At 42.6% G+C, this 23,819-nt stretch overlaps 1 protein-coding gene across 1 annotated transcript in view; it reads right to left on the bottom strand.

Moving 5' to 3' along the window:
• Window positions 1-7,218, bottom strand: part of LOC123825644 (zinc finger protein 420-like) — a 98,512-nt gene extending 91,294 nt beyond the window's left edge. Inside the window, 4 exon segments of the mRNA XM_045849245.1 lie at window positions 703-2,416; window positions 5,514-5,640; window positions 5,794-5,876; window positions 7,112-7,218. Coding sequence (XP_045705201.1) covers window positions 703-2,416; window positions 5,514-5,640; window positions 5,794-5,826 — 1,874 coding nt within the window. The 5' untranslated portion in view covers window positions 5,827-5,876; window positions 7,112-7,218.
• Between the last annotated feature and the right edge of the window lie 16,601 nt (window positions 7,219-23,819).

The raw sequence follows: 23,819 nt of genomic DNA, 5'->3' as shown, positions 1-23,819 counted from the left end.
GTGTAGAACACTCTGCCGTATTGTTTTTAGGAAATATCAGCATCAATCTGCACTATTCATAAGCACTTCTCCCCACTCAAGAAGGTAATGTGAAATAATGATAAAGTTGGACTGCACTTGGTTCTTTTACATGAAAAGCATTTGTTGGGATTCACACCATTTTGAGAATCTAAATTTTGGAATCTGTTGAATCCTTAGAAGTCATGCCAAAATCCAATACATTTTCCCACTTCTCTTTTTTTCTTTTTAAAAAATCTCACCTAAGGACATTTTTTCCACTGGTTTTACAGAAAGAGGACGGGATAGGGAAAAGAAGAGAAACACCAACTGCCTCCTGTCTGTGCCTGGGCCAGGGATCAAATGCACAGACTAGGTATGTGCCCTGACTGGGAATTGAACCTGCAATCCTTTGGCTATGGAATGACACACCAACCAAGACACTCAGAATAGGGCTTACCAGCTTTCCTTTTCTGGGTTCTATAATAGAGCATTGATGGACACTCATTAGAAGGTCTTCGACATTGATCATCTCCACATTCCCTTACTGTTAGGATGACCTGAGGAGTGTACTATGTGTGACGACATGTGTATAAATGTGTCATTTTGAACATGGGTATGATGAGTATGATTGGGTCAAGTGTTGGAAGGGATGAACTATGGCTTAAGGCTCCCTATGCCCCAGTCCATATAGAGTGCCTCTACCCAGTATGAGTTCTGTGGTGCTTAGTCAAGGAAGAGCTGTGTGTGAAGGCCTTCCCACAGTTCCTGCACTCATATGGCTTCTCGCCAGTATGGATTCTCCGGTGCTGAGTGAGGTGAGTGCTCTGCCTGAAGGATTTTCCACAATCTGGGCATTCATATGGCTTTTCCCCAGTGTGTGTCCTCTCATGCTGGCTCAGTGATGAACTGTGGCTGAAGGACTTCCCACACTCATTGCATGCATATGGCTTTTCCTTGGTGTGGATTCTCTGGTGCTCTATGAGTAGGGAGCTCTGGCTGAAAGCCCTGCCACACTCAGTACACTCATAGGGCTTCTCTCCTGTGTGGATCCTCTGATGCTGAATGAGTGGAGCGAGCTGGCTGAAGGCCCTGCCACATTCGTTACACTCATAGGGCTTCTCCCCAGTGTGGATTCGCTGGTGCTTCGTTAGGGATGAGCTGTGGCTGAAGGCCCTCCCACAGTCACTGCACACGTAAGGTTTCTCCCCTGTGTGTATCCTCTGATGTTGACTTAGGTGTGTGCTCTGCCGGAAGGCCTTGCCACACTGCCTACACTCATAGGGCTTCTCTCCTGTGTGGGTCCGTTCATGCTGGCTTAGGGATGAGCTGTGGCTGAAGGTTTTTCCACACTCATTGCACCCATAGGGCTTCTCCCCAGTGTGAATCCTCTGATGCTCAGTCAGGAGTGTGCTCTGGCTGAAGGCTTTCCCACACTCATTGCACTCATAGGGCTTCTCTCCTGTGTGTGTCCTCTGATGCTGAATCAGTGGTGTGATCTGGGTAAAGGCTTTTCCACACTCATGACACTCATAGGGCTTCTCACCAGTGTGGATTCGCTGGTGCTTAGTCAAGGATGAGCTGTGGCTGAAGGCCTTGCCACACCCTGCACACTGATAGGGCTTCTCCCCGGTGTGTATTCGCAGGTGCTGGGTAAGGTGGATACTTTGTCGGAAGGCCTTCCCACATTCACTACACTCATAAGGCTTCTCGCCTGTGTGAGTCCGCTCATGTTGGCTGAAGGAGGACCTAAAACTGAAGGACTTCCCACACTCTCTGCACTCGTAGGGCTTCTCACCCGTGTGAGTTCTCTGGTGCTGGATCAGTGGGGCAATTTGGTTGAAGTTCCTCTCACACTGCATGCACTTATAGGGTTTCTCACCAGTGTGGATTCTCTGGTGTTTAGTAAGTGCTGAGCTGTTTCGGAAGCTTTTTCCACATTCATGACATTCATAAGGTCTCTCTCCTGTGTGCGTTCGGTGGTGTTCGATGAGTGCAGAGCTGTGACTAAAGGACTTTCCACATTCCTGACATCTGTAGGGTTTCTCTGTTGCATAGGTTTCCTGTTGGACATTTGAGTTGGGATTCTCCCTTTCTCTATGCATTCCCCATATGTGGGAGGCTTGTCTTTCAGGAGTCATGGGTTGAATTGGGAGATCAGGGCTCAGACTTAAATTTTCCCCAAGTTCATTCCCCAGCTGCCGCTCCTGAATGGATGTTGTCACAGGCGTGAAGGCTGCCTGAATGCCAGCGCAATAAAGACTCTCAAAACTCTGTTCCCACTGGCCCTCAGCATCTTCAGGTTTATAGCCTGGCAGACCATACCACAGGAACCTTTCTACCAGGACATTGTTGGATATTTTTTCAGAGATGTCTTGCTTTGCAGCTGGCAATTTGGTTTTTGATCTAGTTTCTAAGTCTGAAAGAAACAACAACAAAAAAATGGAATTGTCCTTAATCTCTGTTTTGGGAATAGCAGTTTGTGGATAGGTGGTTAGAAGAATTAAAGTGACAGTTTTGAAAGTTTCAAGCACAAGTGGCTTTGATCACTTAACCATATGGCTTTACAAACCACAGAAGGAAAGAAGAGGAAGAGAAAGTACAGAAAACAGAGGAGGGGAGTTGGTATTAAGGGGTAAAGATAGAGTTGACAAGGTGGTCACAGAGAATTTGGGCAAGAAAAGATGCTGAAGAGATAGTGAGACTTCAGATGCCCAGGATTGGAGGGAGCAAAGTGATGGTCAGGCCTCAGCTAACACAGCATTGACCATGCCAGATGGTGATGGAGGAAAAGCCACCATGTGAGAAGGACCATTTATTTCTCCTGTTGCTTAGAACCAGTATCATCTTGGAGGCCCTTCACTGTTGTATCACCTTGCCACAGATGTAAAGAAACCCATCATCTCCCCAAAGTGGAAACTGCTGAACTATCACCAGGACAATCAATAAATGACTGTGGAGTAGCCCTTTGAGATGGTTTATTCTGTGTCTCACTAGCTAGGAAGACACTGGGGGCAGGGCCTTTGCCCACCTTACTAACTAGTGTACCTCCACCCACAACAGGCAGGAACAGATGTGCTAAATGAAAAGCACATGCAGTTCCTCCCCCTTCTTCCTGGTAAGAGGGCCATTTTGCCCTGGTACACAGCCTCCAACCCAACACTAGACTGGTGTAAAGGTGTGTGATATAGGCACATTTTCCATTTATGCCACACTCCATTGTAAAGCTAAGGGGGAGAAAACAGTCCAGTCAAGTGCAACTGTCAGCACAGTGTCTTAGAAAGAACCTAAGCCCCGAACCTGGGAGTATTCTATGACCTTGCATGTGAACAAGGAATTACGGTTGCTAATCATTTGCCATTAGTCCATCACTGAGATTATCTTGGATTTTTGAGGTGGCCCCCCTGTAACCACAGGGTTCTAAAATGTGAAAGGGGCAGGAGAGTCAGGGTCAGGGTGACCTGATGTATTAAGATCTGACCAGTCGCTGCTGGCACTGAAGATGGACAAGACCGTGTGTCCAGGAATGTAGCCTCAAAATGCTAGAAAATGAATGAAAATGGATTCTCCCCAGACCCTCCAGAAGGAATGCTGTTCTGATGACCCCTGATTGCAGCCTAGTCAGACCCATTTTGGACCTGGTTCTTCTAAACTATAAGATCATTTGTTACTTCAAGTACTGCATTTGTGGTAATTCATCACAGTGGCAACAGGAGACTAATATACCGGGTGAAAGCTGGTTGTTATTATTATTTTTATATTATTTTTTCATTTATTTGTCTGTTTAGAGAGGAGAACGGAAGGAGAAAGACAGGGAGAAACATCGATTGGCAGCCTTTCATACATGCTCTGACTAGGGACCAAATCAGCAACCCAGGCATATGCTGTGACCAGGAATTGCACCAGAGGGACAACCTCCAACCAACTGAGCCACTCTGGACAGGACTGCAGGCTAGTTATTATTTGAGGGAGGGGAAACCCTGCTGTGACTTCCCTCCCATACACTGTACATCTTTCTGGGGCATTGGCTAAGGGCTACTGCTTACATGCATTCACGGCTTGATGCCAGTGGGAACAGTCTGCTAGAGTGCAAAGACACCCCCACTTCTTATAGAGGTGCTTGCCAGTCTTGGGAGCTGGGCAGCAGGTATGAAGAGCAGAACCACCCAGCCAATCTACAAGCACGTGGAAGAGCCAGGCCTAGAGCCATGACACACAGATGCCTGAGTCATAAGTGAGCACTGAAGTTTAAAGCACTGAGGGTGGAGTGTCTGTTACTCATTAAGAAACCTGCATCCCCCACCCCTGCCAGTGCCTCTGTGCCTGCTGTTTCTTTCCCCTGGAAGCTGTTTTCCCAGGCATTCTTTCATACATGCTTTCATACTCCATTGTTTCATGGAGTCCCTGTTCTCACAATTCAGGCTTTAGCTCCCATGTCATCTTGGCTCTCTCATCTTTCTGCTCAAGTCCTCCCCTTAATTCTAGTCTCCACCTCCTCACCTACTTTCACTTTCTCAGCATTCACCATAATCTGTCACCATCCTATTCACTGTTGTTATTATATTTTTAGTTATGTATTGTGTGCCCCTCTCCTTCACCAAGGATGTAAATTCAGGGAAGACAGGAATTTGGTCACTCATGAGAGAATGGTGGTTGGTGAGCATTCACTAAAAATTGAGTAGTCAGTGTGCTCTGAGGAATTTGAGATCAGATATGGATCTCAGGGATCTTTGGGGGTGAGTGGGGTCCTCCCAGCCCTACACACTGTCATCTGACCTAGACACACACCTTGTGGGACCTCTTCATCCATAGGCCATGGCTCCACCTCCTGCTCCAGCAGGGAGATGACGGGAGGCTTCGGAAGCCAATGTCCCAAACAGGGGGAGACTCAGGGCATGAGCAATTGTGTACCAGGGCCCTTCCCAATCCTCTGCTCGCTGACCTTTCAGCCTTCCAGGACCCAAGTGGCTGGTAACCTCAAAGACCGAAGTTTACTGTGGTAATAGACTCCAGTGTCCTTCCACTGTCAGTACCTGACCCCCACCCCTAGCTCAGTGAGGGACATGTAACTCCAACCTGGGAACCCAGAGAGAGCTCTTCTTCCACTGCCACTGGCAACAATGACCACTGTGGCAAGGACCTTGTGGCTGAGCAAGATGGCAGTACCCTTCTGTGAATGGTGGCAGAAAGAGGTACAGAAGGAGGAAGTGTGGAAGGAGGGGGACTCCTGAGAGCAATAGAGGAAGACCCAGTTCTAGCCTGAGATTCTGCAGTTCTGGGACCCAGTGTGTCCCTCTTACCCGACATATCCTGCCTCTGGCATTTTCAGGTGGCATGTGTAACTTGCAGGGGAAACATCCTCATTGATAATCCCTAAATCTAAACAGTGTGTTCCCTCAGGCCCAAGACACATCTAAATTATCTGGGTTGAATGCCTAGACATACTCCCACTTTTAATCCAGGAGAATTAGAGTCCACACCAGAGGAGACCATGAGGGGCATGGGTGTGCCCTTACCCACGGAGACTAGGAGCCTGAAAGTCTCCAGCATCACACTGCAGTACAGGGTCCTCTGTGCAGGCTCCAGCTGCCCCCACTCCTCCTGGGTGAAGTCCACGACCACATCCTCAAAGGTCACTTGCTCCTGTAATATCACACAGGACTTTCCTCAGCCAGAGCAAGCCTGGCACTGGCTGCTGGTGGGAGCAGCTGGCCATGTGAGACAAGGCCAAGTTGGTTGTTGGGGGGGTTCTCTCAAGTCTGGGAGGCTGGGTTGTGAGGATGGTGGTGTACTCACCAGGAACCCTGAATCCAGAAGCCCAGTGGTCATTCCCTTCTCCTCTGGTCTCTTGCAGGAAGCCAGTGTCTCTACAAGCAGCTCTGGGGTGGGGGGAAGGGAATGTGAGACTGAGCTGGCACCTATGGTTACCAAAGACCCCAAGTGTTAGAACCCCTACCCAGAGGTAGAAGGAGCTGTGGCTGCCAGACCCAGGGGCCCAGCTCCCATGCCAAACCCGAGCAGTGTCTCTCAGCTTGGCATTTCCCAAGCACCTGCTGTGAGTCTGTGCTATTCCAGGCACTGTCGAAGAATGATCTCAGATTTACCCACATCATTTCAAAGAGAGGGAAACTGAGGACCAGGGTGGGCAAGGGACACACTCCTTGTAGCAGATGACTTCCCGGGTGTTGATTATTTGCTATCATGACAAGAAGCCAGACAGCTTATTACAATTACAATTATTTAATTCAATTACATGAATTAGAGTGTGAGAAAGTGAAAAAGGAGCAGAACAGCAGTTTACACATGACAGCGTCTTCTGCTGGGAGGGAAGCCTCACTTATCAGTGAGCACCTATTTAGCATCTAAGACATACATACTATTATGTTTTTGGTTTACAAGATCGACGCTGTCTGATTGCCCAAAATGAAATTCAGGTCTAAGGTAGGATGCCTTTCCTTTGCTGCTGCATCTTCCCTTGATGACCTTGACTGTGTATCCCAATTCTGCCTCATCCCATCTGTGCTGTGTTGTCCTCACTGCAGTACCCAGGGTAGGAGTTTTCTCTGTGCAGAGGTTCATGGACACAGAACAGGGCCTGACACTCCTGAGTGTCACCTAAATACGTGTTTGATGAATTAATAGAAGAGCATGGATGGTGTCTGGCATGCAGTCAGTGCTCAGTAAATTTCATATAATGAGTCTGTTTTCTGGGTCCTGGGCGACCTGGATTAAAATGTGTTTTTGGTCTCCTTTATTAGGAACAGAAGGCTCCTAAAGAAGGCGAGACTGCATTTCACTCCATGGTGGGACCTAGGCATTCCCCACTCTCAGAATCCCTAACGTCCCCATTAAAGCGGGCGATGGATGCAGGCCAGGCTCACTCCATTCTCTGAAGGGTCAGGTCGGCTATCTCTCCGATTGTGCCCCCAAGACACGGAAGACTGACCACTGGTGCCAAAGACAGGACCTCACCCATCGTCCTCTGGTACCCTGAAACCCCCAACTCTTTACCAGGCCCCGCCCACTCCGCCTTGCTGCCCCTCCCCCGATGAAAGCCGCCAAGGCCCCGAGGAACAAATGGACTTGTGACAATCACGCACGGTTCAGTACACACCACGGCCGGAGACCCAGAGAAAACGCCGGAACCCCGACTAGGTCGACCTCGGCTGACCCACCGTCCATTCCCAAACTCGCTTATAGGCAGAACGACCTCACAAAGGCCCTGGTCGCTACTGGCCACGATTGCGCCTGCGCCAGCAGGGAGCGAACTACAGCTCCCAGGTGGCAGCGCGCTCACATCCGGTTACTCCAGCTTGCTCCGCCCCCACACGGGGCTCCAGAAGAGTATCAGCAAGGTCGGCCCCCGAGATTACCCTCGTGGACTCAGCCAGTCAGCCGGCCCCAGGACCGCTCACTGTTAGATGGCCGCACAAAGGCCGTGGCCATCGTGTCAGTGGGAGCTTGAACTATATCACCCAGAGGGAGTCGCGCCCTTGTCTGGTCATGTCGGTGTTCCCACCGCCCAGGGCAACAGCCTGAACTGTTAGGCTGGGTTCCCATTCCTGCTCGCAGACTCCTCCTCCCTCAGCATCACAGTCTCACCTGAAAGGTCCGACTGAAAGGTCTCTGTCGTACTTCGGAAGGACGAAGGTCACGTCCGCTATTCGCTGAGACTGAGTCTACTCCAGTGGGCATCGAACTACAACTCCTGGAGGGCCACGTGAGAATTTCATCGGTAGCTTTTCCCTCTTGTGGGATTATTTGCTACCGAAGTCCTGTACCTGGTACCAGTACTTATGTCTTCATAAATTTCGCTTTCTGCCTGCAGCATGGCGGTTCTTGCGGTCGTTTCCCCAATTGGGAGGAGATTCACATAAAGAAGATGAAGGTGACAAAAAGGGGGAGAAATGAGAGATATGGGGAGAAAGTTCGATTTTCCCTTCGGTTGCATCCCTGGAAACAGAAAGCATGGGTCAGGGTGGAGCAGTACACACTTTATTTCCCTCCCAATATGGAGGGACTCCCGGCAGGGACATAACATTTGAGTCTTTTTCGAATATAGAGAAAGGTCATGACATTTATTTTGATTCATTCCAGTATGGTGTATTTGTGTAGGTGGCATATTTGAAGTCTTTGCTGAAATCTGAACATCAGTGGAGGTGCCTCCAGCCTCGGGGTTGCCCATGGCCTTCTGGGAGGTGTGGTCCACAGCTCTTTGGGGAAGGGTCAAGCCCTGAAACAGTGGACCACAACTCCTTCGTTTTGTCAATTTGTCTGGAAGCGCCCCACTATCTCCTACCATAGTGAGGAACACCCTTGCCACAGAGCTTCTGGGAGAAGTATACGGGGTTCTATGTATCTGATATCCACGCTTGGTGGAGACTGGTGTCACCGTGAGTCCTTGTAACCCGTGATTCTCAAGCCCGGGTTTTACAAACTCTGCAGAGTCTCCGACTCTGACTTTCTGAAATTCAGAATTCATGCCCAACCGTAGCCTCTCGGAATTAAAGTGGGAAAAAGCCTTCTCAGTGCTGCCTAGGGCTGGCCAGAGTGTCTGGACAACAAGTTCCAGGAGAGCCCATGTCCGGTCCAGGCCCAGTCGTGGGTACCTCACTGATTTTCTGGGAAAAGCAGTCTGGCTCTCTGGGCACTCAGTTGCCGGGACTGTAGGACTGGGGTAGGGCTGGGGCCATAGGCCTACAACTCCCGTTAGCCTGGCTGCACGCTCTTATAGAGAACCGACCCCCGCGCCCCTGTCCCAGAATTCACTTGGGCTTCGACTCACCTTGTCTGCCTGGAACCCTTCCTACTGAGGAAACGGGGGCGATAGGTCTCCGCATCGGAGGGGAAGTGCGAAGGGCTTTTCTCTCACGGGTTTCACCCCCGAGTCAGAGGAGACTGTTGTGGGCTCGCAGCCATCCGTCCCAGGGTGCTTGGCCGAGTTCCCTAGCTCCTGACTGGCTAGACTTGAGGAGTTTGCGTTTTTTCCCCACAGCTAGGTGGGACCTTGCCTGGAAACCCCACCCTTCCTTTGAACAGCGCCACAGTCTGTCACCTTGTCCACGGAGAGAAACAAGAAGCAGTAAATCTGAGTCTTGGGGTCCTTAAAGTACCAACAAAGTCTTCTAGCCATTTAAGATCGAGTCCCCAAACCTGCGGACCTAGAGGGCTTCAGCCACCGAACATTTAAAGACGGAATAATTCTGGTCTTCCCACCACCTGGAGTAATTTGTCTGGAAGAGAGAACATTTCTCCCCACTTGTTTATATATGAATTGGTTGGTTCTGAAATATATATATATATAGATTTTAGAGAAGAGGAGGGCAGAGAGAGAAACAGCAATTTGTCATTCCAGTTATTTTTGCATTCATTGGTTGCTTGTTTTGTTGTGCCCTCACTAGGATGAAAGCGAAACTGGCTATTTGGACAATGTTTTAATCAACTGAACTAAGGGGTCAGGGCATCTCAATTTTTTATTTTTAATCCTCAAAATCAATGTTTATTGATTTTAGAGAGAGAGAAAGGGGAAGAAAAAGAGAGAGAGAGAGAGTTCTCGTGCACTTGCAACATCAACGTGAGAGAAATATAGATAGGTTGCCTCCCACACACAGCCCATGCAGAGGATCAAATAGGGAAGCTGGGTATGTGTCCTGACTGGGATCCAACCAGCAACCTTTTGGTGTAGAGGATGCCATTACAACCGACTGGACTATCTAGCCAGGGGAATCTCCGTGGGTTTTAATGATGCCAGCATGATTGTGATTCCAAAACCTGGACACTTTGTGGGGGGAAAGCAAACAGAAAGTCCCCAGGAATTAAGAACACCTTCCTTAGACTGTTGTGAGGATTAAGTGAGTTTCCAAGAATTGGGGTGCTTACTTAGTACAGCCCCCAGCCTGGAAAAATCTTGACAAATGTTTACATTGTTATCAGCAGATATTAACAATATCATTTTTTTTATAGTTGGTGGTATAAAAAGGAAGGGAACTGTACATTTCCATTTTTCAGAAGATCACTAGTTGATTAAGAAGTAGGAAAGATTCTTAGGGGTCACATTTTCAGCTTTGTGGGGATCTCTAAAATGGCTGACCCCAGGTACCTCCAGGAAGGCTCCTGTGTATCCCTGAGAAACAGGATCCTTTATTTTTATTTTTATTTTATTGATTTTAGAGAGAGAGAACATGGATGTGAGAGAGAACCAATCAGTTGTGTCTCCCCACACCAACTGGGAATTGAACCCACAACCTTTTGGTGTATGGGATAATGTTCCGAACAGCTGAGGCACCTGATCAGGGCAAGTGGAATTGAGGACATTACTCTGTGCACCTGGGTCCTTCCTCATATTGTATGTACCCTTCTCTCTTCCCCTCACTGACCTTTGCAGAGATAAGAGTTTTTGTTCAGTATACGTTTCGGTGACATTTCAGAAGCAGGTAACCTGGTCTTTAAAGTCAATGTTAGTGTTTTCCTTCATATCTACCATTTCTTGTACTGTTCATTGTCTTTGACATACTCATATTTCTATCTGGAATCATTTTCCTTTAGCCTGAGGGATCTTTATCATTCCTTCTAGAGTGACAAAATTCCCTTACTTTGTGTTTGCCTGAAAATGCTTTTATTCCATCTTCATTTTGGAAAGTTACTTTTAGTAGAGATTTTTAGGTTGGCAGTTTTTTTCAGTACTTTAAAGACACCATCTATTGTCTTCTGGACCCCATAATTTCTTTTGAGAAATCAGTCTTCCAACTTATTGTTACTTTGAAGATAGTGGACCTTTCATTGCTTTAAATATTTTTATTTTGATTTTTAAAAATTAATCTTTATTTTTTCCACTACCATTTAGCCCCCTTATACCTGGATTCTCCCTCTTTTTTTTTTTTTTTAAATCCTCACCTGAGGACTTTTCATTGCTTTCAGAGAGAGAGAGAGAGAGAGAGAGAGAGAGAGAGAGAGAGGAAGGGAGAGAGAAATATATCGATGTGAGAGAGGAACATTGAGCGGTTGTCTCCTGCATGCACCCAGACCAGGGATGGAACCTGCTGCCTAATGGTGTGTGGGGCAACACTCCAGACTCCAACCATCCAAGCCACACTGGCCAGAGCTATGAACATTTTTGTGCAATGCTTTTAGAGGACCTATGTTTTTATTTCTTTTGGGTAAATATCTGGGAATGGAATTGCTGACTGATAGATTAACATGGTCTTTTTTTATTATTTTTTTCTCTTTTACAGTTCTTTTTTTTTATAACATACTAAGAAATCTTTGACTATGCCAGAATCACAAAGCTGTTCTCCTATTTTCTTCTAATTCTTTTATAGTTTTTGCTTTTACATTAGAAGCCGTGATTCACCTTGAATTAATTTTTATGTAAGTGGAAGGTTGTAATCAAGTCATTTATTTTTTCTTATGATTATCCATTTTTTCAAAGACTATTTATTGAAAACCTTTCCTCTCTTTTATTGTATTAGACTGAAGCCTCTGTTAAAAATCAATTGAAGTAAATTTTTAAATCAGTCGAATGTATATGTGTAGATCTGTTTTGCTCCTTTCTCCCCTTCCACTGTTCCACTTTTGTCCAGCTCTGTGTCAACATCATATGGCTTAATTATTGTGGCTTCACAGTAAATCTTGAAATCAGGTAGTGAAGTCAACCTCTAATTCTTTTGTTTTTATTTAATAATTGTCTTTGCTATACCAGGTCATTAGCACTTTCATATTTATTTTATCTTATTATTTTCTTAAAGATTTTATTGATTTTAAAAGAATATTTTATTTATTTCTTTGTTTGTTTGTTTATTTATTTATTTTTAGAGAGAGGGGAAAGGAAGGAGAAAGAGAGGGAGAGAAACATCAATGTGTGGTTACCTCTCACACACCTTCAACTGGGGACATGGCCTGAAACACAGGCATGTGCCCTGACTGGGAATCAAACCAGCGACTCTGGTTCTCAGGACGGTACTCAATCCACTGAGCCACACCAGACAGGGCGTATTTTTATTTTAGAATTAGCTTGTCAACTGGAAGTTATCAAACTTGTAAATCCACATCATTCCTACTTGAATTTTGACTTTTTTGCCTTAAATCTGTAGATCATTTTGGGAAGAATTTACATCTTGACATGCTGAGCCTTCAGTTTTGTGATCATGGTATATTTATTTAAGTACTTCAACTTCTCTTAGCAATATTTTACAGTTTTTAGGTATACAGATCTTGCATAACTTTTAGATTTATTCCTAGGCATATTTTTGATGCTATTGCAATAGCATCCTTAATTTTATTTTCTAATTATTTGTTGTTAGTGTATAAAAATAGAATTTACTTTTTTTTAAAGATTTTATTTATTTATATTTAGAGAGCTGGGAAAGGGAAGGAGAGAGGGAGAGAAACATCAATGTGTGGTTGCCTCTTGCACGCCCCCTACTGGGGGCCTGGCCTACAACCCAAGCATGTGCCCTGACTGGGAATCAGACTGTCTACCCTTTGGTTTGCAGGGCCTTGCTCAATTCTCTGAGCTACAGCAGCCAGGGCAGAATGTACTTTTAAATTGATTTTCTAACCTGTGAACTTGCTAAAATCACTTACTTGTGGCAGTTATTTTGTCGTTTTTCTTGGACTCTTTACACAGTCACGTTATATATAAATAAAGATAGCTTTGTATCTTCCCTTTCCAGTCTTTATGCTTTTCTATTTTAATGTTATTATACTGCTTAGGACCGCTAGTCCTTTTTTTTTTTTTTAATCACAATTAACATAGTCAAATATGCTGTTCTTAGGAATAGAATCCAATAGTTTTACAAATGTGTATGTGTGTTACCTATACTCCAATCCATATATAGAATATCCATCTCCTGGGACATGTCCTTTATTCCCCTTTCTAGTTAGTACTTCCCTCACGTGGCCACTGTTGTTCTGATACTTTCACCATAGATTATCTAGTGCAATATTGAATAAAAGTGATGAGAGTGGACATCCTTGCCTTGCTCCTGATATGAGGAAATAGCACTCAGTATGTCACCATTAAATATGATCCAATACTCTTTAGCAGATTGAGAAAGTCTTATTTCTGATTTGCTGAGTTTTTATCAGGAATAGGTATTGTACTTTTATCAAATGCCCTATATGGACCTATTGACATGACCATATTATTTTTCTCCTTTGTTCTATTGTTTTCTGCTCTTTATTGTTATTTTTCCTTTGTCTTGGTTTAGTTTTCTTTATTTTTTTCTGGCTTCTTGAGATAGAAGTTTAGGTCACTAATTTTAATCCTTCCTTTCTAATGTTTCTATTTATTGCTACATACTTTCCTTTAAGTCTTACTTTAACTGCATTCTGCCCATTTTCATAGGCAGTATTTAGCCATAATGAAAATACAACATATGGAACTGATTTCTGGATTTGTGAAGTGCATTGTTTAATTTCCAGATATGAAGAGAATTCTGTTATCGATGTATAGATTAATTTCACTGTGGTCAGAGAAGTTCTTATGTATGAATTGTTCTGTTAAATTTATTGAGAAATGTTTTATGACACAGCATATGGTCTGTTTTGATAAATGTGTATTCTACTCTTGTTGGGCATAGTGTTCAATTAATGGCAGTTCATTTATTTTCTTGTGTTACACACACATTATTCTTATATATTTTCTTGTCTGCTTGTTCCATCAGCTACTTAAAAAGCAATATTATTAATTATTAGTGTTAGATCTCCAACTATGACTTGTCTATGTATTTTTTCCTTTTTTAAATTTTTGCTTCATGTATTTTGAAACTATGTTATCGAGCTTATTATCATGTTAGATTATGTCTTCCTGTTGAAAATACCCTACCACTGAGATATTCTTTTCCTCTGGTAATACGTCTTGCCTTGGAGTTTACTTTGCTTGTACCACATTGTATCTTTTTATTTATCTTTATGTTTTTTTTAATATTTTATTTATTTTTTTTTAGACAGAGGGGAAGTGAGAGAGAAAGAGAGGGAGAGAAACATCAATGTGTGGTTGCCTCTCATGGGCCCCTCACCAGGGACCCAGCCTGCTACCCAGGCATGTGCCCTGACTGGGAATCAAACTGGCAACCTTTTGGTTCACAGGCCAGCGCCCAGTCCACTGAACCACACCAGCCATGACTATTTTTACTTTCAACTTAACTGTCGAAATGTTAAAGTAGCTCTCCTGTAAATAGCATTTAATTGGATTTTGTTTATAATCCATTTCAGCAATCTTATTATTTAATTTGACTGTTTACTAAATTTGTATTTAGTATATAATTATTGATGTGTTTAGGTTTATGTCTACCACCTTGTTATTTTCTTTTTGTTTCATCTGGTTCTTGTTCCTTTGTTTTTCCATTCTGCCTTTTGTATTAATTTGATATTGTTTATTAATCTATTTTATCTCTTAGTTTCTTCTTAGCTTTATATCTTTGTAATATCATGTAATCTTATGTCTTATTTGCTTTAAGGTTAACAATACAAATTTTATCATAATCTACCTGATGTTAGTATTATGTCATTTAATGTACAATGGAAGAACTTATATTGACATAATTGCAATTTTCCCTATTTTATTTCTATTTCTGTATATTTTATTTACAGAAATATTTTGTATTATATTATGTAATATTCTGTATAAATATTCTGTTGTTACTACTTTATATAGTCAACAACATCTAGAAGGAATTTAAAAGGAATTTTGTGCAATATTTTTTCATAATGAATTAGTCTTTTGCTTGCTCTTAATTTCTTTCTGCAGCTCTAGGCTTCTACGTTTGATCATTGCCATTCAGTCTGAAAAATATGCTGCATTCTGAGGAACTTTCCAATACTGTCTGTCATCATTTTAAACTCTTAGCTCTTTTTGGGCTTTCTTGTTCCATCATTCTGGGCTGGATGAGGTTCCCACTTGTATTTCAGTTCTCTCTGGTGGGCAGTTGAAGTTCATGAATTGTCCTTAAGTGAGCAGAGAGGATGTACCAGGACAACTTCATGAAATTAGAAGTGAGGGCTCAGGTCCTGTCTCTGGGATTGGTGCTTCAAACCCACATTGCCTATGACACTTTACCTTTTTTTGTTGTTGTTATTTTTTTTGGTAAGTCTTTAATATGAACTTGATAAAAAAGTTACATTTTAAAAGTGGGAATTTAGTTTTCACGTATATCTTTCCCTCAGAGAGACTGTCATTTAGAATGGTTTGTCTAGCTGTACTTACCATAATAACTGAAGTATGTTATGAAATGATAAAAAATATGAGGTCAGATGTCAAAATCCTAAGATTTTCTCTTCAGGTTGTTGCCCTTGAACAGTAAACATCTATTAGGATGAGGTCTACATTATTACCGTACCTGGCTTCTCTATTCTCAGTTCAGATTACTTAACTCAGTATTTAGTACATGCTGAGGTACCTATGTCTAACAGATGTGATATACCAGGTTTCAGTGTTCTACAAACACCAGCATCCCACATTACTTCTGCTATGATCATTCTCTGCTGATTAGGTTCCAGCTTTCTAAGTTAAATTATATATCAGTAATTTTTCCTCAAGATCCCATCTCCATTACCCAGGTTGGGTTTGAGGCAGATATTTACAATAATTGACCCTTTATTTATGAGTATCAACCATTACTTGTTGACTTTACTACCTTAGCCCTCAGAGGGTTACCTTAGTCTACTAGAGTTTGGATATTGCCTTACTGCCACTATAGAGTAGTAGCAACAGAAATTGCCTGTAGATAAAAAATTAATAGCAAAATTTCTAGGAAACACATATACATACCTACACTCCTGTTGTTATGGTTGATGCTGTTTTGAAGGATAATGGTGGGAGGGGAGAGGCTTCTAGGTAGAAATATAATACTTTCTTTTTAGATTTTATTTATTTATGTTTTAGAGAGAGGGGGAGGGAGAGAAACATCAATGTGTAGAAAAGGTTGCCTCTCACATGCCCCTAACCAGAGACCTGCCCTGCAACCTGGGCATGTGCCCTGATTGGGACTCCAACTGGTGACTTTTCGGTTTGCACACTGCTGCTCAATTCACTGAGCAACCCCAGCCTGGGTGACATAATCCTTTAAAGCCAAGGCTATGCAGAAAGTTGATAGAAACCAATAATAGTAAGGAATATTGGTCAAATGGTATAGTGAAATAAAACAGGATAGTGAGGTAGAAAGTGAGGAGAAACCACATTGGTTGGGAGGTAAGGGAAGGTCTCTCAGAAGAGGTGACCTGGAAGTTATGATGTAAATGAGGAGAAGAGGAAGGGTTGCTGACCCCTAAGACCTTGGGATCAAAGGAAGGTCCATGGATAGATAGCAGCTGTGCATTAATTGGAGAAATGGTCATAAAGAGTGAGAAGTAAAGAAACGTGAGTGAAAACAGGACAAATGCCCTGGATAGTGTAGCTCAGTGGATTGAATGCTGGCCCGCAAACTGAAAAGTCACTGGTTCCATTTCCAGCTAGGGCACATATCTGGGTTGCTGGCCAGGTCCCCGGTTTGGGGATATGTGAAAGTTAACCAATCTACCTTTCTCTAACATACTGATGTTTTTCTCCCTCCCTCCCTTTCCCTCTCTCTCTAAAAATGGATAAATAAATAATCTAAACAAAATTCTTAAAAAAAAAAAGAAGTCACCATCAACTGAAGCCATTTTTGGTGAAGAACTGCCTAGCAACATGAGCCTGGTAAGATTCACAACAGATGACTCCTGGAGTTGTACTCTAGCGGCGACTGGGAACCTGAGGATGAATCAGAAAAGCAGAAGGAACACAATGGAAGTATTGGGCCAGTGGAATATAAACAAGGGCAATAGTGACCCAGGACAGGGAATGGGAAAATGCTGAAGTTGTCAGAAAATGCAGTTTCGATTCAGACTATTTTTTCACAGAGAATTCTTATCAAAGAACATTTCCATCAAGTTGACTCAGGAGTTCACACCTCTCTTAGGTCATGAGAGCTCATAGTGGGGGGAAACCCTATGAATGTAATGAATGTGGGAAAGGCTTTATGAAGTTTTCATTTCTTATTCATTATCAGAGAAATCATAGTAGAGAGAAAGCCTATGAATGTGGGAAGTCTTTCCAGCAGAGACTCCACCTCATATTACACCAGAGAATTCACACTGGTGAGAAATCTTTTGAATGTGATATATGTGGAAAATCATTTAGCCAAAATTCTCACGTTAATGTGCATCAGAAAACTCATACTGGAGAGAAACCCTATAAATGTGAAAAATGTGGAAAATCCTTCAGTGGAAAGTCGAATCTTAATGTGCATAAGAGAACACATACTGGACAAAAACTTTACCAATGTGGCAAAGCCTTTAGTGATTGCTCATCATATCTACAATGTGAAAGGACGCATACTGGACAGAAATTACAAATGTAGTGAATGTGGAAAAGCCTTCAGCACAGCTTTTACCTGACAGTTCACAAGAGAATCCATACTGCTGAGAAAATATATAAATAAAATGAATGTGGGAAACCTTTCAGTTTTCATTTATATTTCACTCAACCAGAGAGAACATACACTGGAGAGAAACTATACAAATGTCATCAGTTTGGGAAAGCTTTCGGTCAAGGTTCTAACTTTACTGGGCATTAAAGAACGCATACCAGAGGGGGAAAAAACTACACATTTCATTTTAATAATAAATGCTATACAATTACATTTAGATTTTGTCATTGTTTACCCATTCTCAGAAGGGCTGAGCCTGGGTGGCATTTGATGCCTTGGGAAATTTCACTGATGCCAATGAAAAATAATTACTAAGATCAAAACTCACTTCAATGCTAGTTAATATGATCAACCAGTATGGGAAAGGCTGTTGCTGAGAAGTCAAAATACGTTGATGGTATTTGATTAAATGACAATGTACAGTTCCAAAAAGCCAGAGTTCCGGAGTTTATTATTCCCCTGATGCTAGAAAATTAGGCTGCTCCTGATTTGTTTCAGGAAGTCACTATAAACTATATGAACACCATGTGAAACATGGAAAACACCTATAATGTGCAGTAAAAGGTGCAGAATTATGGCTATGTTACCTTACATGTGCATTTGGACATGGACTTAAAAAGGAAACACAAAAATGAACATATCTAATTAATAAGAGTCTTGGAATATTGTGCAATTGCTTTTACATTTCTCAAAATTTCTATAATTTTACAATAATAAAAAGAAAATGGGGCAGGGATATAAAGGAACTACATGGTAATAAAAATACAATAAAATAATTTTTAAAAAAGATAAAGGAGAAAGAAGTAGAACAAATATCAGTCTGAATCATTAGAAATTGATGTACTAAGGTAGCAAAAATAAATAGAAATAAGTTTAGTGGTCAACACAAAAATTTAGAAAAAATTATTTCTAATCAAAGCAGAGGAAGGTTATAAGAAAAAACAAACAAAAAATACCTGGTAAAAGGTGACTGAGAAAAACAAACTAAATGATCACAAAAAGCTTTGTTACATTGGGAATAAAAGGAACACAAAACAACATCAAAAGTTTTGTATATTTTTGTGTACATTTGAAAACTTAGCTGAAGAGACAATATTCTTGGAAAATATAAGCTGACTGAAGAAGACACAGAAAACCTAAATAGACTAAACATTTTGGATTAAATTGAAAAAGTTCTCAAGGAATTACTCTACAATAAAATTCTAAGCCCAAATTATTTTACCAGTGAATTACTTTCACTTTAAGAAATACAAACTTTTGGTCCTGGCCAGGCAGTTCAATTGGTTAGAGTGTCACCCCAGTTCACCAGGGTTGTGGCCAGGACACATACAAGAAGAGCCAATGAGTGCATAAATAAGTGGAAAACAATGTTTCTCTTCCTCCCTCTCCCTCCCTCTCCCTCCCTCTCTCTCCCTCTCTCTCTCTTTTAAATCAACCAATTAAAAAATACTGGAAAGAAAAGAAATAGAAACTCTTTGATGTACAGCTATTTCAGAACATTTACATCTTTTATGATACCAATTTGTCAAAACTCAAAGAAAATTTAAAAGCCAGTATCTCTTAGGAATATTCATGCAAAAGTTCCAGATCAGACCATAGAGCTAGCACCCATAGATTTAGGAATGTGAACTCCAGTAATCGCATGTGGCTCTTCCCATTAGAATATATACAACTTAATTTTCCATTGTAATTAAGCAGTGAACAAAAGCCAATCATCTCAATGATTAGTGAGAAAGAAGTTGATAAAATTTGATTATTTTAGGACAGAACCTGGTAACAGGAATAAAGTATTTTTACAGTATGACAATACCAGGCTACATGGTGACTCTACAGCTGAGGTTGGCAAACTAGAATCTACTGTCCAAATCCAGCCTATATGTTTCTGTAAATTAAGTATTATTAGAAAATAGTACATACTTATTCACTTCTATGTTGTCTATAGCTATTTAGTAAGGAAGAGTTGAGTACTTGCTAGAGATTGGATGTCCTGAAAAGTCAAGTTTTACCAGAAACGCTTTGCCAATCCTTGACCTAGAGCAGTCTCCATTCCACTCAGGGAGGGCCAAGGCAAGGTTCCTCACTAGTCTGTATGTATAAGCAAGCAATTCATGAAAGGAATACAAATGGACAGTAAATAACATAAAAGCCTGTATTTGCATCTCATCAATAATCAAAGAAATGCAAATAAAGATGAGAAAGCTATGCTTGTTTACTTGGGCACCTTTTATGAGGCAGGCAGTATCCCAAGCACTCAATCTATATAACCTTATTTAATACAGAAATCCTAGTGAGAGAAGTTCTATCATTTCCATTTGACAGATGTAGAAAATGAAGTCCAAAGAGGCCAAATGGCATGTAAAGACTGGCCAAGATTTCAAAAACACTTATGTTGGATGTAGGTAAAAATAATGGGGAAGTGGACCCTATTATTCAGCACACATGCATGATTATATAGGTGCACCAGTTTTACAGGGTGGGCAGGTTGGAAGTGTCCAAATATATGCTTATGAGCTGATTCTGCAATATCATCTTTGCAATTTTTTCATGGAAGTCACTGCCCAGATATGAAAGCATGAGGTCATAGGACCATTATTATGGTATGATCTGTAACAGCAAAATGCTAAGTAAACATGCTCAGCAATAGGAGAATGTTTCAGTAATTATACTGCAGAAATTAAATGGCGTATTTTGGGGAAACAAAATTCAATTAATAACAACATCAGTGGTCCCAACTCTATGCAACCATAAGTTTCTCCCAGGGGAACTCTGGAAGAATGCCACCCATGTTAACATCACTTATCCATGGGTGGTGGGATTTTAAGCAATATTTGTTCCTTTCTTCCTAAGTGATATTTTTAAAATCCTAACCCAAGGACATTTTTTTTTCATTGCTTTTAAAAAGAGAGCAAGGGAGAGAGAGAAACATTGATCTATTGCCTCCCATATGTGCCTGGACCAGGGATCATACCCACAACCTAAGTATGTACCCTGACTGGAAATTGAACCCACAATCTTTCAGTTATGGGATGATGCTCCAATCAACTGAACCACACTGGCCTTTCCTAAATGATTTTCATTTATTTACAATGAATTGTATTATTTGAATTAAAAATAAATTTAAAAACTATACAGCAGTGAAAATAAATGAAATAGAGCTTCACATATCAAATAGGACAAATCTTGCAATGATAAATACATGGAGCAAAAATTCAAGTTGAATATAAAATCTTATGGTATCCATAGCATTTATATGAATGCAAAACATCAAAGTAAATAATGTTTTGTACTGCTCTTGAATTCACACATGTTGTAAGGTTTCAGGAAACATGGAGTGACCCACATCTCATTCAGGATAGTGGCTGCCTCTGGAGGAAAAGAGGTTTCTATTAGAGATGGGAAGACAGGGGTTTCCACTCCATGAGTAAAATGTTCTTTTTTTTTTCCTAGTCAAGGAGTGCATTCACAGGGTTTCACTGATTTCCTTACAACTTTATTATGTTTTACACATTGTTTTAAAAGAAAAATGATCAGCTCTCTAACATTAGGTTTGAGATGAGAAAAATTGCAGGCTGAATGTGGAGCTGGTGGCAGAGGCACCCTGAAGAGCTGTGGAAGCTTCCACCTGGCCACCATCAATGCAGAAGCATGTTGATTTACATGTGTGTGTGGTGGGGGCCAGTTGGAGAGAGACTCAGAATCCCATAATGTTGAACTTAGTGACTCCTAAACTCTTAGCTGGTGAACATGAGTTAATCCTCGGGTTTGAGAGCACAAGGTAACCTTAAGTCTACCTTACTTGTGTTAGTCATTTTATGGCCAAGTTCATAAAATGGCTAACTTTTTCCAAGTAATGTGCTTTGAGCTCCCCTCCTTTTACCTTTTATTCTCATCTGGCTATGATGAAATGGAATGAGCTAGAGCCCTTCATGTGGCATGGGGTGACCACTCCATGCATCTCTCAGACAAAGGGCTTGTCCTGGGAAAGCCTATATTCTCCTATTGTTCTGGGTTTTCCTACTCAGAAACCTCAGTGGCAGCTCAGACCCCTAATAGGGGCATTCAAGATGATTGTGCAGCCCAGTCTTTGCCACCTCATACCACAGTTCTGCAGTGTGGTATTATTCTACACAACTGTGGTAACTATAGTGCAAGAGGGTCTGGGTCAGAGGGAAGACCCAAACCCTGTTATCTGCACACACCTGTAACCCATTTCCCACCCAATAAGGCTTTTGATGAACAGCTCCAACTTGAGAGGCCTCCTCTATGCCCTGCCCTGTTCAGGGTGTTACAAGCTGAACTGCAGCCCATGATGCAAAACCTTGAACCAACCACCTGTTGTCTCTGCCTTTAAAGTACTAATGTCCACAATATGACCACTGATCCATTCTGATCCAAACTGCTGCTGTCATCTCTCATCACTGCCCTAGTTTTTTTTTTTTAGTTATTCTTTTTAGAGAGAGGGGAAGGGAGGGAGAAAGAGAGGGAGAGAGACATCAATGTGTGTGGTTGCCTCTTGCACACCCCCACCAGGGACCTGGCCCACAACCAAGGCATGTGCCCTGACTGGGAATTGAACCAATGACCCTTTGGTTCACAGCCCAGAGATTAATCCTTTGAGCCACACCAGCTGGGGCTAGTTTATTGAGTCACTAGTCACTAGTCCTTCCCTCCCCCTCTGTCTCTTCTCCACAGAGAAGCAAGATTGATCCTTTGATGAGGCCAGTTTATCACTTCTCTGCTCAGAAGCATGCCCTGGCTCTCCATTTCACTCAAAGCCAGAGCCATCATGAAGCCACTGAGGCTCTGCCCTCCAGTCCCCACTGGCTCTCTGACCACCGTGCTGTCAAGAAGAAGGTGGAAAAAGGAATAGGCAAGGCAAATAGGGAATAAGAAGGAAGGGTCTGGGGTCCAGGGAAGCTCTGGGAGAGGTCAGCCCCAACACAGGTGGGAAGGAGGCTTTGAGGGTCCCAAAGGGCTATCAGTGGTCTTAGCCACCAGAGATCCCAGGGCCAGTTAGGGCTGGAGGCTAGGGATCACTGCCCAGGGGGTCCCCTCCGTGCTGGGTGAGGACCCTTTTCTTCCTCCCTGTCAGTACTTTTGAATGGTGGCCTTGATTGGCAGCTTGCCAAGACAGATTTTGTTGGCTTAGTTCTCCGCTCTGTTCTTCAGCACCACTCAATAAATGTTAACTCAAGGGGGTAAACACATAGAATAGGTCGATGATGACTTACATTCCCATAAAGCTTCATCATCTAAAGAGTATTTGGGGAACAAGCTCGATGTTCTCAGCAGTAGAGCTTCATATTCAAGGGAAAGCTCAAAATTGGGTTCCTCATGTGGAAAAGGGTATCATAACAGCCTCTTCTTCACAATCTTGTGTCAGTATAGACCATCCAAACCTGTAAAGAGTTTTTATAATATTTTGTGCTCTGGCCAGTGTGGCTCAATTGGTTGGAGTGTGGTCCCATTAACTGAAGGGTCATGGGTTTGATTCCAGATCAGGGCAGTACCTGGGTTGCAGGTTCACCTCACTATGGGGGTGTGGTCCCGGCGCAAACCAGAGGCAACCCATCCATGTTTCTCACATTAATGTTTCTGTCCCCTCCTCTTTCCTTCCCCCTTCTAAAATCAATAAGCACGTCCTTGGGTGAGGATAAAAAAGAAAACAGTTTATGTGAGCCCAACTGATGATATTGCTGGGAAACAAGATCTCAAATGCTTCAAAGGACGGTTTCGCAGTTTCTCTTATGCATTTGAAATTAAGGAGGGGATGTAATCTTATGCATTTGAAATTAAGGAGGAGACGTAATGAAGATTACATGGAGGTGGGAGAAATACGTGAGGATTATTTTACAAGACAGTGAAGGAGATCATGTGCTCTCTTGTGGATAGTCATGCTTATTTCAAAGGTGAGTTAACCTAAATGCACAAGAACAATGGAGAGGCTTTCTAAAGGCAAAGATAAGCCTTCTACTAAAGAAGTTACGTGTTAGGACCTGACCACCCAGAACACTTGCCCAGTAAGGAATTTATGATCAAATCACCCTGTGAAGATACTTTCCATAGAGCACTTTTTTTCACCCACACTTGTAATTTTATCAAGTTCCTGTTGCTCAATGTGGCCACCGTGAGCTGCCATTTTACAGATGGGCAAACTGAGGGGGTTTGGGGGCCTGACTTAGACAGACAACCCCCCACCCCCCACTACCAAACTGGGCAGCGTTGCTGTAGGGCGGTTTGAGACAGGGACGGTACTGCCCACCTGGGACCAGAGCAGCCCCCGGGGTCCAGTTTCCCGTGGGGAGGCAGGACTACGAACGGAGAAACTCCGGACCGCGGAGCCCAGGGGAACGTGCCCTATGGGCGCTCTCCCTC

The sequence above is a fragment of the Phyllostomus hastatus genome, unplaced genomic scaffold, assembly GCF_019186645.2.
Source record: "Phyllostomus hastatus isolate PE091 unplaced genomic scaffold, TTU_PhHast_1.1 phas_contig_133, whole genome shotgun sequence".
Classification (NCBI taxonomy): Eukaryota; Metazoa; Chordata; class Mammalia; order Chiroptera; family Phyllostomidae; genus Phyllostomus; species Phyllostomus hastatus.
This window is presented reverse-complemented; position numbering and strand designations above follow the sequence as displayed.